Below are 20,492 nucleotides of genomic sequence, written 5' to 3' on the forward strand. Positions count from 1 at the left end.
TCTGAAGTGACTCTGATGTACTCTACCCTTGAGATGGGGGAATACTTATGAGAAATTAAAATTTAGTAGTCTCTTGCTTTCTCTGTAAGTAGTGTTGTTGCTGATATTCAGGTATACATTATGTCGGAAGAGACGTTCTGTGGCATGGATCTTGACAAGATGAGTTTGCTAGTTCAGATAGATTATCACTGTTGTATTTTATGTTCTCTTGATAACTTGAACCATGAGAAGTAAAATTGTTCAGAGTGATCATCTACGTTTTGGCTTTGGAGGAAGCCAACTCCATTCTTTGCAAAGTTGGTTGAAGACTGGCTAAGACCCACCACTTAAAGGAGTCATTTCTGTTCAGCTGCAAGGCTTGGAGCCTGCCAGGGTCCGAGGGAGGTGTAGATACTTCCCCAGCCTGCTGATGTGGCCAGTCCTGCTGCTCCTTCCCATGCCACACAACTGCAACTACAAGTCTTAAACCCAGCCCTCTAATCAAGGCAGGAGAAGGGCTGCAGGCAAGGGCCCTGATCATGTCAGAAGAAGAGCAGTGCTTCCTTAATCATGCCGCTTAAAATCCCCTTGGTCCTATTCTTCAGAGTCTCTCTCCAAGATTCTAATGTCCACCCCTGTCAGAATATAGTTTGCTGCCCAACAGTCTAGTAGGGCAACAAGGAATCTGCACACCTGCTAAGGATCCTATCTCTGTGGGTTTTCCCTCAATAAACACTGTTTCAGCAGGCCTCATGTATGTGCTGCTGGACCATTTGTCCTTGTTTGTGCAACAATCCAAAAATAGCACTTCGGTTCTGAAATCGTTTTTTAACTAATTGCTTCTTATAAGAAATGATGCCTTAATGAAATACTGTCTATACCTATAAGAACCTTGTCTGCTAAAGGAGAAATAATAGTCACTATAGTCACTGAGGGTTCAAAGTGCTAGAGATTTCTCTGTCACTAATCTCACATTAGGTGTAGTATGGTGGCAGAACATAGCAGTTATAATCTGTTTGGATACCATAACATTTATTAAAACCTTTTCACATGTCTTCTACCCAACTGTTAAGTTAGTGATTTTTTTCACGCATCCAACACACCTAGACAACAAACACCAAAAATACAGGCATTTCAACTAGTTTTAATGTCACTGTGAAAAAGTGTTTATGTTTAATCAAAGGTGTTTAGAAATATTATTTTCACACCTCTTCATCTTCATAGTTTTTGAATTAGAAAGATATTTTTAAACACTAGTGTAAAGCATGCTTATTGTAAGGTTTGTGTATGTCTTGCTATATTAGAGTTTAATAATGATGTGTTCAATATAGAAATGATAATGTAAAGCAATATACTTTTAAAACTGATCTCCATACATCTTTAAGTTAGGTAAGGGTATTCGATAGAATTTAATAATTAAAATTTGAATCAATCGAGTTTTTACAACAAAGTAACATCATCTTTGCTTTTATTATATTTTTCAAGTCTTTTTCTGGGAAATGCCACTTAAGACAATGTAAAAGTTAATGTCATGTATAAACAGTAGGGGTTTTATAGTCGCAGACGTTCTTGTTTACAGAAATCACAGAAGCCAAGTACTTCCTCATTGTTTTAATGGAATTAGTACATGACTAAAGCACATTGGACAAAATTATTTTAAGTTTGTGTTAAGCTATCCATATGTAAGTCCTGGAAAATATGTTTTATAAACTGTTTTGTCATGTAGATAGAGATCTAGATTAGATGTAGATCCTGGGAGGAAGGGGGCAAGGAGGAAGGAGATGAAGAGAATGGAAAGAGGGGAGTTAGTTTGCTAGCGTTCTTAAATTCTTTTAGCCTTAGCATACCCTGTGTTTTTAAATAGCTATGTTTTGCCCCAATAAGCATTGAAAATAAACACTGATAGAAATAATATACTTCAATATGTTTTAGTAATACTTTTTCCATCTCAATGTTAGGTCTTCAAACATGAACTAGCTTACTTATTGGCTGGAATTCTTGGAGCAGCAATAGATTATTGGATCTTTCTTGGTCTTAAGATGGGTAGAAATGTGATGCGACACATGTCTGATGACTTAGGAAATTATGTTTCCCTTTCCTGTGATGGTAAGTGTGTCTGTGTTATGTTTTTTATTAGACCCATTGTGGGACTTAGTTTTGAGTTTCCTTTCAGTATTCTGTAATCTTTAGCATATGTTTATATTAAAGCTTTCCCTAAAACAGTTACTCATACAGTGTATGTGTGTGTGTTTATACACACCATCACATATATAGGCAGTATAAAGAGGAAAGTAAAAATTACCTGGAATGAATGTTCTCACATGCATAACCACTGTTAAGTTTTTAATATTTTCCTTTCTAGTATTTCTAAGCATTTTTACATAGTTGAGCTCACACTGTATATGGAATTTTGTATTCCTATTTTCCTCTAAGTGTTACATGAGCCTTGCTCCCCACACACATTTATTATTCAAAGATATTTTGATGATTTCACAAAAATTCAATAATACAGAAAATAGTACCTGTAAATAATTATGTATTTGTATATAATGTTATTAACGTTTTCCTTAATCCTACAATTAAAAATTAAAATTAAGCCATCCTATGAAAGTAAATATTTAACTAGGCAAATTTAAAATCAGTTTATTCTCTTCATTGGAGACATAGATTTGCTTTTTTATGTTTTGTTTTAGAATCTCACATGGTGAAAACTATTTTCTATATCTTTAATACTTCTAATCATTCAACTTGAGCAGAAAGCACGATCTGTTGCTAATGTTGTCTGTGCCATATGGACAGTTTCCAGGTCTTTTCCTGCATGAATACTTAACAGTATTAAAAAATGAAATTCATTGGCTCAGAATACTTACTATGTTATATAGCCACTTATATTAACTTGCGCTATATAACTGGTTAGAACATTTTCCCCATGTACCTGTTGCAATATAATTTTTCTTACTGTAACAAAAAGCTGCTACTACTTCTTTTCTATTGAGTCTGGTGATCTAATGAATAATGAATTAGATTAGCATTATATGTAGTTTATATGTAATAGTAGTATGTATGTATAATTAGTAATTCATATGTATAATTTTCTCACTCTTCCTCCCCCATTATCTAATTTTAAAGCTTCCTCTAAAGTAAGGGGTAGGAATATTATTTAAGCAATATGATGACAAAACTCCTTTTCATGTGCTTATGTTATGAAAGGTTCTACCTAACTCTTTTGGGTCTCCAGAGTAAGAGAGGCTTCTGTAAGATTTTATGTATACATTCTTTTTCTTTTTTTTTTTTTTAATGTAGTTGATGTACAATATTATGTTCATTTTAGATGTACTACATGATTTGACATTTACATACATTAGGAAATGATCACCACCATAAGTCTAGTAACCATCTGTCCCCATACAAAGCTGTTACAGTGTTATTGACACTTCTGTACGTTTTTACACTCAAAAGCCAGTTTAGTGAACATAAACCTTTTTCTTTCTGTTTCTTTCTTCATTCCTTCCTAAATTCCTAAAATAAACATATTTTAAACCAAATGAACCTTTTGTGGCTCTCAAATATAAAAGATGATTTTTATATACTTAAAAATATTTTAGACTGCTAAGTAAGTATTCAATTTTGTTACACATGTGTTTTATTACATGTTGGTTTTATATAAAAGAGAAAGTTCTTGAATATGCTGTCAATCACTTTAATACTTTGAAGAGAGATTCTAGAATAGGAATCCAGGCTATTACTGGGTTCAGGATTTACTCCATGATGCCCTCTGCAAAGAGAGGTCTCTTTTTATACTACTGAAGTTAGAAGATTTTTATCTAAAGCATTTTATCTCCTTTTTTTCTCTTTCTTTTTCAGTGAGCTGAGGGGTGATTACTGTTCCTTTTGTGTAGTAGCTGTCCTTTGTTGCATGACTTTTTAACATTTCTTAGCTCAAATTCAATCTTCCTTCAAACCCTTTCTTATCATTTCTTTCCCACCATTCCTACTAGATAGTTTTTCTTTTTTTTTCTTTTTTCCATTTTAGAAACAGCAGTATTCTGGCATTACTTGCTAGCATGAGAACTAAGCTGAAAGAATTCCCTGTTTTCATTCCATAATGAAACCTCTGAGTTTGGGGACCCAGGATAGGATTATCAGTAGCTTTAGAGACTATCAATATATTTATATGTGTTGTTTCCAGTGTGTATTGGTTACCTCTAGGGAATATAACTTACCTTATGGTTTAGCCAAATGCATGAAATAATGAGCCTGGTATTAGCAGGATTCTACTATATGTTACACATCAGCTTTCATGTTTTCTTTACTCATATTCTGAATGTCCCTTCACTTTAAGGCAAAGCATTATTATTCACTGTTACTCCCAGTTTTCACATGACAAATTTAAACACAAGTTTGAACTTGTGACTGACTTAAGCTAAAAGTAGACTTTAATGTTACCATTATAATCCTGTCGACAGACTGAGTGATTACTTTGCCCTCAATATGTTTGATCACTAATATTTAAAACTACAGGAGATTTAAACTATATCCCCACTTGAAATGTGTGTTTAAGCCTTTCCTTTCCCTTCTCAAAGCACACACAATTAGTTTCTTAGATTTCCAATTAGGCCATAGATAGGCAGTTTTAAAAATTTAACATACATTTCTAAAAATGGTTCAAATTCGTATCTTCCTAAATTTTTATTAGTACATCTTGATTTTAACCCTTTGTCAAGAGACAGAAATCAAGTGAACAATTTACCCTTAAGAGAGCAGTAACTTTTCTACAGCTAATATGCAAAATTAAAATATTTATTATGGAGCTTGTGGAATAATACACTTATCCCTACAAGTGAACCGGATGTCTTAATAATGTCCTTTTTGTTGCCATTTTGTTAGAGAACCGTTTCTTTTTCTTTGTGCGATATTCCCTGTTTTGTTTTTCTTTTTTTTAAACATACCTTTGCATTATTCTTAAGCTCAGTTAAACTATTTTTAGCTTTTCCTAAGTCATTAGTAAGGATGTTATAATTTGGCTCTTATATAACTTCCAGTTGAAGATACAAGTCCACTTTCTTATTTATGGCAAACTGGATGTTTTGTTTTTTTTTGTAATCCGAAAGTGTAAAATACATACTATGATACTACTCAGAATCAGATCTATTGAATTAATTTTAGTTTAGTAAAATAGTTATTGTTTTGTAGGAAATGGTGGCAGAAGATGTATCAATAGAAAAGTAAAATTCTTTCTTCTTTCCATCGGATCTCATGTCCATCAATCCCACATAGATGCCACTCTCTCTTGTTTCTGAATACTTTGAACAGTTTTCTTACCCCTTTTTCTATTTTAGGATCAAGTGATCTGAAATTTCTTTTTTATGCCTAATCGGAATTCCTGATGTATTGGCTTAAACTAAGGGTTGACAAATGTTTTTTGATAAAATAAGAGATAGTATTTTTGGCTTTACAGGCTCTGCAGTCTCTGTCCCAGCTACTCAGCTGCGCTGCTGTAGTGAGAAAGCAGTGATACACAACACGTAAAGCAGTGTGGCTGTGTTCCAGTAAAACTTTATTCATAAAAATAAGCAGCAAAACATCCTTTGCCAACCCCTCACTTCAACTTATTTTTCTCCTGTTTTCACTGGGAAGTAAACATGTCATCAAGGTCTACTATAATATTTTTCTCATCTTTAGAGAGCTTTACTAAAGCTTCCTTTGCCCTTCTTAGGCTACATCATTATCTTTCTCTGAAAAATTTTTCAAATCTTTATTAGCTTCTGTTTTTAAATCTCTATTCTAATCCCTCTCCATGTTTCAGACTTCTTCCATAAATATAATGTTTTATAATTTTGCTAATCATCCAGTCAAAATGTTCATATTGTCTTCATTTATTCAACAAAATGTATCAGCATTCTACCAGGCATTGAGCTAAACACTTCCTCTACAGTAGGGGAGGGAAACAAAACGTAATCCTTGCCTTTTGGGCACTTTCGGTGGGAGAGGCAGACTATAATTAAGTAAATTTAAAGACATCATTTTAAACTGTTAAGTGCTCCAAATAAGAAAAACTAGATGTTGAGATGGATGAACTTAATTTATACAGAGTAGTCATATAAAGCAAAACCTGAAGGCTAAGTAGGGGTTGGGCAGAGTCAGGGAAGTGTGCTCCAGTCATAGGCACAACATTTACTAAAACAGAGATAGGAAAGAGTTGCGCCTGTTTGAAATCTTCTGATGCCTGGCTGATGGCAAGCAGCAAGGAGAAGAATGGCCAGAATAAAGCCAAAGAAGTAGTAGAGGAGGCTAAGTAGGAACTTCTAAGCCTTGTTTAGGAGTTGGAAGCCTTTTTTTAAAAGGGAGTGGCATGAATCTGAGTAACTTTTTTAAAAAGATCATCCTGGCTTGACTCTCTGTAGTTACTGCTATCCTCCATTCATTCATTCATTCATCTGTCAAATACTAAAGTTTATTCTGTGCAAGCTACTGACCTATAAGCTGTGAGGGCAACAAAAATGATCCTGCTGTTAAAGATCTTACAGTCCAGGGGTTAAGTTTCTTAACTTCTCTTGTTCATCTTTCATCATTCCTTTCAAGTGTTTACCTGGTCATATATGGATCTTTCGTGGTTTGTATTTTCCATTTCTTTAAACCTACCAAATGTTCTTTCTAGATTAATAACTCCATTTGGAGGTTCCACTGTGGGATCATAGCTTTTGAACTGTACAGTAAAAGTTATTTCTGCTTTGCTTTTCCCTCTGCTTGGAGGTGATATGTGAAGAAATCAGTTGGTTGTAGTAAACTCTGTGGTGATAGATACCCTTTAGAGATTTAGTGTTCAAAAGATCTTTTGATGATCATCCTTTAGTTTACTGCTTGCATAGTATCCAGATAATACTAGCAGCCTAGTAGGTTGTAAGTAGTTGATTGTAACAAAAAGTTGTAAATAACTCCCTTCTCATTTCCAATTCTTACAAATTGTATTTCTGTTGAGGCCATATTTGAGAAGGATTATTTGAATTCAGCCATCATGTTTGTGTGGAGCTAGGTGAATCTATTTAACATCTGACTGGAGTCATCTGCCCATATGGCAGAAGCAGGAACCTCAGGTCTCTTTAGGCACTTTCTTTCTTTCCAGGTTGGCCACTGTTTCTGTGTTGGGTCAGCTAATTTTTTTTTTTTTTCCTTAGCCTTGCCCTCTGGGCTTTTTGTTTGTTTGGGGTTTTTTTTTTTTTTGTTGTTTTAAGTATAGTCAGTTTACAATGTTATGTCAGTTTCTGGTGTACAGCACAATGCTTCAGTTATATAAGAACACACTTATTCATTTTCATATTTTTTTCACCATAAGTTACTACAAGATATTGAATATAGTTCTCTGTGCTATATAATAAAAACTTGTTTATCTACTTTATATATATTAATATCTACAAATCTCAAACTCCCAATTTATTCCTTCCCACCCCCTTCCCCGCCTGGTAACTATACATTTGTTTTCTGTGTCTGTGAGCCTGTTTCTGTTTTGTAAATAAGTTTGTCTTTTTTTTTTTTTTTTTTTTTTTTTTTAGATTCCACATACAAGTGATATCATATAGTATTTTTCTTTCTCTTTCTGGCTTACTTCACTAAGAATGACAATCTCCAGGGCCATCCATATTGCTGCAAATGGCATTTTATTATTTTTTATGGCTGAGTAGTATTCCATTGTATAAATATACTACAGCTTCTTTATCCAGTTATCTGTTGATGGACATTCAGGTTGTTTCCATGTCTTGGCTATTGTAAATAGTGCTGCTGTGAACATTGGGGTGCATGTATCTTTTTGAATTAAGGTTCCCTCTGGATATATGCCTAGGAGTGGGATTACTGGATCATATGGTAAGTCTATTTTTAGTCTTTTGAGGAATCTCCATGCTGTTTTCCATAATGGCTGCACCAAGCTACATTCCTACCAATGTGTAGGAGAGTTCTCTTTCTCCACAGCCTCTCCAGCATTTATCGTTTGTGGACTGGGCCAGCTCATTCTTCATTGTGGGTCACTATCCTGTGAACTGTGAATTGTAGGACAGTTGGTTGCGTCTCTGGCCTTTTTGTCTACTGGTTGCCAGTTTACTTCGCTTCCCAGTTTTGACAACCAAAAATTGCCAAAGGTTCCCTGCAGCAAAATCCCTCCTTAAACCATTGTTATTTCCTATATCCCACCTCAACCCCAACCCTCCTTTCCTCATTGAAGATCAGTCCAGGACTGCAAGGACACCAGAGCCTCCAGCCTTTTGGGAAGGCATCTGAGCAGGACAAGATTTCACTGAGTGAAGTCTCCTCAGCCTAAGGGAACTCAGCTCCTGAGTAGGGAGATCAAGTTTCAGACTTTTCTATACTACTAAGTTTATTATTCTGTACAATTTTTAAAATGAATTTTAACCTATTATGTTACTTTACTAATTTTATTGACTTTTCCTAATTCTTTATTCTTCCAGTATTTGTAGTTAATTTTAATTCTGCCTTATTGTATAATATCACAACTTTTTTGATCCTGTTTTGCTTAATTTTAGCTCTTTTAGTATCCTATCGATTAATCTTATTTATTCTTTATCATTCCACTGTATTATACATTCTGATACTTAAACCAAGAGTATTGATAGAGAATATATAACATTTAATAGATTGCAAGGGAAGTAGTCACTCCAGCCCTTTCAGTTTCAATTCACATGTATATTTATGTGTTTGCATGTTACTGGAGAACTCGGGGATTTTGGAATGAAGAGATTTGAGACTCTTTGGTGTTTTTGTTGTTTGTTTAGTCATTTAAAATTATACCCCCTCCCCCACTTGCTGTAGCACAGTGGGTGCAAACTTCTAAGGAAATTCTTATGCTTTCTCTTGTCTTACATTATCTTATTTATCTCTGTTCCTTCTCTGCAGTGACAGGATTCATGGATGTTATCAGGGAAAAATGTTTTCCTATCAGCTCAAGACTAATCAGTGCAAATTAAATACATGTGTGTCCATCTAAAAACCAAGTAGCAGTTTTTGAAAGGCACAATCCTATTGTGGGAAGAAATCTTTAACATTAATTGGAAAGTGTAGTGATAAAAACCCATGTCTATCTATTCATAAGTCATATATCCATTTGTGTGTGTGTGTGTGTGTATACATATAAATTCAAGACTTTTATTTAAAATAATAAAAAGTAATGATTATTTCAAATGTGAGACCATGTGCTATAAAAAACATTCTCTTGACAAGCGAGAAATAGAAGTATTTATTTTTTGTGGTTTAAAGTTATGTGGGTGAATCTTACTCTTGTATGAGTCATTATTTGAATGAATAAAATCGACAGAGGAAATAGTCTATAGAAAGAAATTTTATAGGGTGTAGCAATAACTATATTTACTTCTCTTGTTTTCTGCAGACTTTTCTTCACAGGAATTAGAGATTTTTATTTGTTCCTTTTCCTCTTCCTGGCTTCAAATGTTTGTTGCAGAGGCAGTCTTTAAAAAGTTGTGTTTACAGAGTTCCATCAGTATTTCTTCTGAGCCACTCTCTCTTCAGAAAATGGTAAGCACCACTCTATTCCAGTTAGTTTCCAAGAAGTTTATAAAATCATTCAACTTTTAAATATTCTTAGTTATTCTAATAATTGAACAGAGCATATTAATCATAAATCTTTCAAACATATAAAAAAGCAGGTAGTTTTCTACCTCAAAATGGAATAGTGAATAGAAATTTTAATTACTCGAGAATAATTAAGAATTGGTAACAGAAAAGTTATACAAGAATCTTTGTATCACTTGCCACAGTACATAAGATTATTACTTTAGAAAGACAGAAATCCAAAAAATTTTTATAGTATTTAGTGGCATTTAAAAAGCAAAATTTGCAAATGATGCCAGAGGTTATTCCATTTATCCTGTATATACAGACATAGGAACTTGATCCAAGGTTTTCCAGTTTTATCTCGGCTATCTTTAGCTATTACTGATACCTAATATCTCCAGGAATTTCTTCAACAAATGAGAAATATGCTTGTTAATAATTGATCAGATTGAGCAAATACTATTTGCAACAATCCTTGTCTTTAATGACTTTTGCACTCCATATTCTATTTATTCCAGGCTTATTTTTATATTGAAGGCAGGGATTACCAAAATGGAAACAACAAAATGCCAGTTGTACATAAACCACAAATATTAAAAATATGCAAATTAATTATAACAAATTGGGCATAAGACTCATCAAAAGAACTTTCCTAAATGAGCATCAAATTTGAATTTGAAAAAAATAATTATTTTCAAGAAGGTATTTTTCTTATGTATGTCATATTGACTAAATGACATGGAACTAGCAGCTTTCTTAATATTTTATCATATTCAAATGTGATAGGGTGGAAACCATAGTGATGAAACAGACAAACCAAAAAAACTAAATTTAATGGTGAAATAAATCAAGTGATTTCTTTTTACTGCTTTCTAGTTCTTTGTAGTTGAGAAAGCAATATAATATTATTTTGCAACAGGTATATTCCTATTTGCCAGCTTTGGGGAAAACTGGTGTGCATGGGACTGGAAAGATGCAGATACCAAAGAAAATAGGACAGCGGCCTTGCTTTGAATCTCAGAGGGCCTTAATCATGCTGAATGGTGCTAAACAGAAACAAGTTGAAGGGCCGCCAGAGTTACCGTAAGTGATGCTTAGATACCAGCTATGCTTTGTTTTCAAGTACGGCTCTTTTTCTTATACATTTCTTGAACTGTATGATTATCTTTGATGTTGTCTGAATTATACTTCTTAGCAGAAAACTCAGTTTTAGACCTATAAATACACATAAGCAACATTTTCACTTTCTTTAATTCAAGGTACATGCTTTCTTTCTATTAAGATAATATCTTTTCCAAAAGAGATAAAACTTCATCAAATTATTATTCTACACAATTTTTGCCCTGTGATTTAAATTACTACTTGTATATAATAAAAATGGGGCTTCAGAGTGCATGGTCATGTGAGATTCTGGATTGTTCTAATAGCTTCCACCAAATGAGAAACCTCCTCTAACAGTATGCTGTATAAAATTCAGAAAACCTGAATATCTTTAGGAAGAATAGAATAGGATTATAATATGAAAATAAGAATGGGGAGTAGCAGCCTTCATTTTGCTTTAGTCTCTCTGCTAACTATGGTTTACTTGGGCTCTTCTTCACCTGACATTCAGTCAGTATTCATAAACTTTTCAGTGGGCAGTTGGGGGTACAAGGTTAATAAAATGAAAATTACTGCATTAAAATTTGTTTCTGTACAGTTGAAATAAGTATAAAAATGGAAAGCAGTGAAGATTTAAATGAAGGAAGGGGTTTAAAAGAAGGCTAGATTTTTTAAAATACCATCTAATGTGTGCTGCCATACCTTGGTGAACAACAAAGCTTTCATTATGTCTTACTTTCTTTTCAGAGAGCTGAATCTTGCTAAGTGTTCCTCATCATTAAAGAGACTGAAAAAGAAGTCAGAAGGAGAATTGTCATGTTCCAAGGAGAATTGCCCCTCTTTAGTTACAAAGATAAATTTTCACAAGACTAATTTAAAAGGTATTCCAGATTATCTAATTAATTAATGTTAGGACTTTTTGTGGGTGTAGTCAGTATTTGTAGGGTTTACACCTTGACTCTGATAAATGCTTAAATATTGGTCTAGGTCCAGGAAGTACCTTCCTGGAAAGCATATCATTTTTTCGAACTGCCATTTATACAAAAAAAGTGATTGTTTAATCCCCAGTGTAATAGAGTATTCCTCCCTATTCCTCCCTTCTTTTCTCCCTCTGCCTCTTCAGATATTCAACACTGTGTAGCTCATGTTGAGCTCATTCCAGACTTGCCTGCCTTACTTTTCTATTCCACCTCAACCTATGCTGCTTAGGATCAGTGTCTTGTGATTTGAAAGTATAATTCTGTCTTCATCTCTTTCAGTCCTAGACGTTTTGTGAACAAAGAATGAGAAGTAGGCTATGTTACATAGCTGTGTTAAGCATATGGACTCTTTTCTTCCAGGCATTGAGCCCAGACTATGAAATGTGTTTGGCTTTTGGTTCTAACTATGCTGGAACCTAAGTACCTAAAGGGATGGAGTAACAAGAATAGTGTTGTAATAATTCACTCCAGAACTTCTTTTACTTAGGTTACCCCTTATCTCATAATTTTGAGTTACCTTTCAAGAGTCTGTATCTGGCCAAAGTAAATTTCTAAGTCTTTTGTTTATGAGCTGTATTGTGTTTTTAATACAAATATTATCATTATGACACCAAGCTTTCATAATCTTTCAACATGATATAAGTTTATATTGTCATGCCACAAATTCAACCTAACTGCCCATTTGGCTCAAAATATAAAAAATGTATTAAATGACAACTCAGATATTAACTTCACAGAACAGTGTCCTTTTTCTTTGTTTGTTGTGTCAGAATGTAAAATGAATATGAATGACTTTAGGCTGAACAGCAGAAGGAACTGGTAGGGAGGAAGAGAATAGAGAAATAGTGGAGAAAAACTTCAAAAGCTTTTCAATGCTTGTAAAAGAAATGTTTTGGTACAAGTTACAGAGATAATATATAAAACCAAACACTGGAAAAATGTGCTACTTAGTATTTTATAGCAAGAAAGAGTTTGATTCAGTATTTCATTTGTTTTTGAAGCAGTTCCTTATTTTTTTTTAATTCCCTTTACATCAAATTATCACTTATATCTTATTAATCTTGGTTACAACAGCGATGGATATAGACAATTTTAGGCAGCAGGCACTAATTGCATCCCTCCTGGAAAAGACTTTGCCATTCTATTTGTCATTCTTGTTCAGCTTTAAATGGTACTAAGGATTTTTTTCCTGTGTGTGTGTGTGTGTGTGTGTGTGTTTATATTAAGATTCCCCCATTTCTCCTTCTCTGTGCTGCTGTAGCCAAGCCAGACAGCCTATTGAGAAGCAGCAAACCATCTGTTAATGGATTTGAAGTTCTGAATTACACTTGAGTGTGTAGAGGCACTCGTGCTTAGCCAGAAACATTCATTTGAATTAAGCTATAAATGCTGTATAAAAAAGAGCCATACATTTAACGTAGGTTCATGAATAAATTTAAGAGAGGGCAATTGCACTCTAAACTTTTATTGCTGCAAAACCCAGTATTTTTGGTGTTCTCTGATCATTTGGTGGTTTTATAGCAGGATTGAGGCTTTAAACCTTGAACTAGGAATAGACAAAGCCTTTTGCAGTAGAATTTCATTGCTGAATTGCTCATAGAACAGAGAAGCCCTATGGATTGGTGGGGTTCCCTCCCCCCTCTTTTTTTTAATGTGAGAGATGTTTAAACCAGTCAAAAGGAAAACTCAATAAATAATTTCCTGGCGTGGGGCCAGATCTCCTAGTTCATGCCCTTTGATTATTTTCTTTAGTTGATATCTTGTCTTCTCTGGAATAATCTATTAATTTTTTATGGCAGGAGAAACAGCCCTCCATAGAGCTTGCATAAATAACCAAGTGGAGAAATTGATTCTTCTTCTCTCTATGCCAGGAATAGACATCAATGTTAAAGGTAAGTTCTAAATCTTTGTGGTCTAATTCAATGTCTTAATATTGTGATATTAAACAGTTTAATGTCAACATTAAGAAAAATCACTTAAGTATATTTATCCTAACATATCTTTAAAATATTACTAGTAGTAAAACCAATAAATTCATCATATGTTGATGTATGATACCATTTTTTGGTGTCTATATTTTGATCAGATCCCAACGTCAGTATTTTAACATTGTTTCTAATGTATTTTATTTTTCTTCCAATTAGAAATATGATTAAACCCTAGGTATTTTTATCAAAGCATTCTATTTGTACTTCAGGCACTTAGAAAGTCACACTGATATGGGAAGTAGAATATCAATACTTCACTACCAAAACTCTTACTTTTGCTGTTTTGAAATTTGCCTTGATTTCTAATTTAGACAATGCTGGCTGGACGCCTTTGCATGAAGCCTGTAACTATGGCAACACAGTGTGTGTCCAGGAAATTTTGCAGCGTTGTCCAGAGGTAGATCTGCTCACTCAAGTGGACGGGGTGACTCCTTTGCATGATGCACTGTCAAACGGACATGTAGAAATTGGCAAGCTGCTACTCCAGCATGGGGGTGAGTGCATTTATGCTAAACGGGTTATGATAAATTATCCAAGTTTTTTGATGAATTCCTCAGAGGTAGATAGCATTTTATATTTTAAGATCTATAAGGCAAGATGCCTTTATTACATGTTAATGAAAAAGTAAAGATAAAAAGTCTCCTACAATGTAAGCACCTTTTATTTTGTGAGGATAAAAGCTTTTTCATAATATGTATTTATTTATTATGTTATTAAATCTATTTATATTTGTTATGAGTGTGCATTTTGAATTAGGTGTGTTGTTTTTAATATTAATCCTTTTACTTAAAGTGTGTAATATCTGTGAACCAGCCGTTTTTGAAAGCTAATTAATAAATGGATGTAAATGTTCAATTGTGATTACTTGGATTTTTCATTCTTATTTTATTTCTTGTATATAACTGCTAACTCAGTCTTTTTTTTTTTAATGAGTCATTTCTTTACAGAATACCAAAAAAGCTATCCTAGAATATCTTTTCTTCATTCACATTTTGTAGTCAGTTAAGTAGGAGGATTTCCAAACGGTGGATAACTATTATGCAGGGGTTTTGTGAATTAAGTAACTTGAACTTAATAATCATTTACTGCTTTTTCTGCTGATTTCTTTTCTGAACTCTTCTTTTAGAACTCCTCAACCCCCCAACTCAGTGATATTCTTCTTACATCTGAACTGAATAATAGAAATTTTACATCAAAATGTTCAAAACTGATTTGTGTTTTAAAAGGAAAAACAAAGGAAAATTGATGACTAGCTTATAATGCAGAAATAAAGATTTGTATAAATTTTCCTGTTCTTTTATTTATACTAATTTTAACTTGAAATTTAAAATTATCTTCTCCCATAATTAAAACTTGATTCTGCATGAAAATAAACAGCATATTTTCTTTAGCTGTCTTTTTAATGTATATCGATACCTACCTATCATCCATCTATCTAAGGAAGACTCTATAACATGGTAGTTTAACATGTTCGGTTATTTATAGTCTTCTCCTGCCCCCTAAAGGCCTTAGTGTGTCTGTTTTACTGACACCATTTCATAATCAATATATTTTTCAGTTCTTACATTTTTTTTTAGTCTTATATGTCTATTAAACCATATTGTTCTATGTCCTAAGTGTTTATTTTTCTACTTAACTATGTATCTGACATTCCAAACCAGGTTTTTGGCCTTGCTTCAAGTTGTCTAAGTGATGTAAAAGCCATTATTGTATTAAGTCCTACTCTTCAGAAGAGGAAGGCATTATACTAAGCAGTGTGAATTTTTTTCTAGGACCCTTGGTGAAGAATAGTAAATGGATGAGTTCTTTGCCCTAAGAGAGGAAATCTACTTATACTTGAATTTATCAAGGTCCTTTGGCAAATATTCAGACTGATCTTTGCCTTAGTTATAATCTGGGCTTGGACTTACCAAATGGTTTGAGACCGTCTTTGTAGAAACTATATTATCTCTTCATTGTGACTCGCTCAGTCTTAAAGAGCAATAATTTAAATAGTTTATTGATAGTTCTAAAACCTCTGTTCAGTTTTGGTATCTTATGTTCATAATTTTGTTGTATTTTCTTTTTTAAACGGGAGTAACTTGAAACATTTTTGGGGAATATCAACATAATGAAAATAAACCTAATTTTGATTTAGAATTCTTTTTCCGTAAGTTATACATTGATCTTTTCTATTAAAAACATTTTATATCTAGGCCACCTTACCTATGTCTGATCAGATTCATCATTTAGAGTTTTAGTAGTTATAATCTATACTCTTTCTCTCTGATAATATAATTTGTGTTGTGTGATAGAATCTTCTGATTATGTCTGCTAGTACTAAAACCTTCATATCTCTTATAACATATTTATGCCAAAGTGCACAAATAATGAGAGGCAGAGGTACAGAGTACTCTTGTACTTTGCTGTGTGACCAAATACTGAGCCATCGTTTTGCCCCTACCATATTATCCTTTACTACCCAGGGCATAAACTCTGTCTTCAGTACTTTCTAAGTAGATGGTTAGATGGGTTTAGCTAGCATAGGTGGATGAAATCTGAGTTTGACCCAGAGCAATTAACATTTACTTTTTTGTGAATCAGTTACCTGTACTGAAAATCAAACACAAGCAAGCCAATGAAAGACATGTTCCGTGTCTGGGCAAGGTTTTGCGGTCTGTACTGCCACCATCACCTATTAGCAATGGAAGGAGCAGTACTTTTTCCTTTTGGTGATATTTATGAGATAGCTTTAAGACTCTTTTATAGAACTTAGGATAATTTATTTTGTTCACTTCTTCCAGGAACATTGATATTCCTATTTCAAAATTACAGTTTGTAAAGTTTTATCAAATTTTTTTTTCATTTATAACCATATATTATTTATTGAACTAAGGCATGAACTTTAAGCAGACTTTTTTTGTTTAAGCAAACTTCATGTGGCAATTGACTAGAATTTTTTTTTTTACTGCACTTTGTTAGGGAGTCAGTATATATAGCCAGTTAATTTTGTCAATATGAATTAGTATAAAATATGACTGTAAGCTGAGCATGGGATGCTTTGGGAAAAAGGGAGAGAGAGAATGGCTGTTAAACTGCCAAAATAAAAATGTTTTACTCTTAACATTTTGCATTTCTTTTTCACAGGCCCAGTGCTTTTACAGCAGAGGAACTCTAAGGGGGAGTTGCCCTTAGATTATGTGGTATCATCTCAAATCAAGGAGGAACTATTTGCTATTGCAAAAATAGAAGATACAGTGGAGAACTTTCATGCACAAGCAGAGAAGCATTTTTACCACCAGCAACTTGAATTTGGCGCATTTTTACTTAGTAGGATGTTGCTAAATTTTTGTTCAATTTTTGACTTATCTTCAGAGTTCTTAGCTTTCAAAGGAATAACTCATCTAAATGAGCTGCTTATGGCTTGTCAGAATTATAAGGAAACCACTAGTGCTCACACTGACTGGTTATTGGATCTTTATGTTAGAAATATAAAGACATTGCAGAAGCTCCCAAATATTCTTAAGGAACTGCCTGAGAACTTAAAAGTCTGTCCTGGAGTACACACTGAGGCCTTATTGGTGACGCTGGAAATGATGTGTCGGTCGGTCACAGAGTTTTCATGATGATGCCAAAAAATATGGGTCAACTTTCTAAACCTGCTTAGCTTGCTTTGTCATTTATTATTGACTTCATAGCTTATTAACAGATGTTAATTTTATTTATTGACAGAATTTGCAGCCTTGCTAAATTTTAAAAGCACTTAAAGAACTAATGCAAAACGATAGTATAGGCTGTGTCTTTCTAGTATGTAGAATGTGACTCAAAAGTAAAAAGTCGTTCTGTTTGGTACACACTGCTTTCATTAATCTTTGCTATTTTTTGTTCTAAAAGTGATACTATTTATTTATATTATACCTGTACATTTTTTTAATTTAAATATTTTTCAAATCAAAATGTAATGTCCTTTATTTTCTGTGTCCTGGGTCTTAGAATCATGACAAGAATATTTATGCAAATGTGCACCTATAAACATGTAGCTTCCTGTTTTTTCTCTGTAGGCTGTTGGAATAAAATACTCACTTTAGTTTTATGTGTTTCTAAAATAAACATTTCAGAGTTCACAGTAATACATTCTTTTGGTTTTTAAATGTAAATGTGCAAAGTTTGATAATTTGATCCCTTGATCTGTTTTATTTTATAGCAGTTCCTGTACAAAGTGTATTTCTACTCCATGTAACCACTATTCTGTAAGTAAAAACATTCTGCTTCATAATATTTTTATTAAATATTAAGACTATAAATGGCAACAAAGTAATGCACTTGAGATTACCTAAAATCTTACCATATGGAGTAGGAATGTTTCAATTTGCTGTTTTTCCTAATAGCAATTTATAGTAAAAGTGAAAGAAGGAGTGTGGATAATAACTACTTTTGAAATTGGAGTTGCTTCACTAGTGGGAATAAGTTACATTGTGATACAGCTGGAAAATAAATACTAGAACAGCTTTACGTAACTAAAGTGAGGCTCAGCAATTTATCTGCTAAAGAAGCACACTTTAGTTTTATTTTGGAAATAGATCTTCCAGCAGGATACAAAATATAAACTGAAAACTGCTACGTTAGTATATCAGCTCTGAATAAGTTTTTTCTTTTATTTTTAAAACAGTAATTTTTAACATATACTGTAAGAAATATTAGTTGTTTCCAGTTAGCTTTCAAATGTGACATCAAGAAACTCTTTTAATATTTACTTGATTTGCCAAAATATCAGAGAAGACATGACGTTCATTAGCAGAGACTAAGGAACATTGTAATGCTCATAGAGAGTAAAGTGATTCCCCAGATTATGAGTAAGAACATTTTTATTGCAAAAAAGTAGCCACTTTACTTCAGTTGTGAAAGCATGTGGAATAACATTTGCATGGTAAACTAATGTAAACTTAGAAACATAGACTTTGACGTGAGACAGTTTCAAATCCTTGTCTAATTTCTTAGTAACTAAATTACAAGGCAAGTTCCTTTCTGAGCTTTGGTTTTCTTACCTGTCATATGGAAATAACACCAGGTATCTTAGTTGTGATAGAATTAAGTTATTAACCTATCACCTTATATGGCACATAATAAATGTTACTTACTTTTTCATTCTTAACTCCTCTTTTTTTAGTTATAACAAATCATTTAGATAGTAATTGCTTAAGTTGCTAATAATTCTAAGTTAATGAAATAATCATCATCATGAATTAGGGTTTTGTGCTACTAAGAAAAAGTCGTTTTCTAAATGAAATGTTCACAAGAAATATTCATTTAGTTGCAATTAGTATTAATATTTCATAACTGTTCTGTCTGCCAACTTCTACATGCCATGCTGACATGAAATATTAAACATTCAAATGCCATTAAGATCTCTACCTTAAGAAGGTATCATTGCAGTTTATACTCAAAAGTATAATCTGGCAAACAGGTCACTATATTCTGTGGCCTATTTAATAATACCAATAAATATATATGAATTTAAACCTATAATGAGAAACTTTATTTCCTCTATTACTTTTTATGTATTATTGTAGAAAACATAATAATTGCCTCAAATTTATCTTATATATAGAGGTAGTAGAAATTTTAACAAATAAAGTTCATACACTTTCTGAGCCCTAGCTTTTTAGTTGTAGACATCTCAAACTTGCAGCAGCTGAAGAGAAGGCTGAGTAATGCTATTCTTCATTGTACTCTGCCAGATTTCATATCATAGTTCAATGGAGTTTTTAAAAAAAAAGCATATAAAAGCCCTAATTAAGATGTAAATAAAGCCTAGAAGGAGATTTCTGAGCTGTTAAGATTCAGCTTTCCCAATGCATAATCCCCACTAATATTTGGAATATGAAAGATTGCAGGATGTTTACTGGCAGCTTTTTAGAAAGAGTCTCTGAAGTTTTCTAGTTTATTATTATTAGTTCTTAATTTCCCTATGCGTAATAAAGTGGTTCAAATATATACATTTTCTGTCATTTCATTAACTCCAAGATGACCAGAAAAAAATTATCCTTATATAAATCAAATGCTAAATTAATCAGTGTTTTGAACTCATCATTTCTTGAACATCTAGTGTACCAGGTAGTGTGCTTGACAGGGACTGACTACAATAAAAGAGGAAAAGCTTACAGTCTAAGCTGGTAAACTAGGCTTAAATGCTCTTAGTTTTATTGTCTTCTGTATAGGTTGAGAAAAATTTCAGTTGGGTGTTTTTAAAATTTAAATAACTGGTGTTCTGTTTTAGTTTTTAAATGTAAATATTACAAGGGTCTGATAGTTTAATCCTTTGATCAGTATGATTTTAGCTATTCTATTTTAGAGTGAATAGAATGTGGTGCATGCTTTTACAATCTTAATGAACCCCAGTACTCATTCCTAGATAAACACAAATGCACTAATGCTAGGATATTTTATATATATACCAGGAAATGTTTGCCATTTTCGTCTATTCTGTTATAGAAAGTTAAATAAATAACCTTCCCGTGATAAAATTATTAGTGGAATGTGCAATGTATATACCTTTATACACCTTTCCCGTTAAGTGATGAACTTGTTGAGAGCCTGTCACTGTTGCTCCTTAATCAGTAGGAAGGGGTCACCTTTGAGTGACATGAGCCACTCTTTCCCTCAGGCATTCATCGCGTAGCTTCTACGCCAATCGCACCTCTGGCTGACGTGGAGCTTGCAAAATTCAGAATGATAATTGTTCTTGTAACAAATGTGGGTTGAATTAGAAAGGTCAGTGATGGCATTATTGGAATTACGCTTTGCCTGGTCATGTCAAAACTGAAGACATGGAATAGTTAACTATTTCCTGTAAATCAAATTATCAAAAACATTCACCTTGTATGCG

General features: G+C 33.2%; 1 protein-coding gene across 1 annotated transcript in view; it reads left to right on the plus strand.

Moving 5' to 3' along the window:
• SLF1 (SMC5-SMC6 complex localization factor 1) overlaps nucleotides 1–17,736 on the plus strand; it is a 54,575-nt gene extending 36,839 nt beyond the window's left edge. The window contains 7 exon segments of the mRNA XM_006190039.3: nucleotides 1,938–2,085; nucleotides 9,374–9,519; nucleotides 10,478–10,641; nucleotides 11,407–11,540; nucleotides 13,439–13,531; nucleotides 13,939–14,121; nucleotides 16,754–17,736. Of these exon segments, the coding sequence (XP_006190101.2) occupies nucleotides 1,938–2,085; nucleotides 9,374–9,519; nucleotides 10,478–10,641; nucleotides 11,407–11,540; nucleotides 13,439–13,531; nucleotides 13,939–14,121; nucleotides 16,754–17,232 (1,347 nt within the window). The 3' untranslated portion in view covers nucleotides 17,233–17,736.
• Nucleotides 17,737–20,492: the final 2,756 nt, after the last annotated feature.

This window comes from Camelus ferus, chromosome 3, assembly GCF_009834535.1.
Source record: "Camelus ferus isolate YT-003-E chromosome 3, BCGSAC_Cfer_1.0, whole genome shotgun sequence".
In the NCBI taxonomy this organism is placed as follows: Eukaryota; Metazoa; Chordata; class Mammalia; order Artiodactyla; family Camelidae; genus Camelus; species Camelus ferus.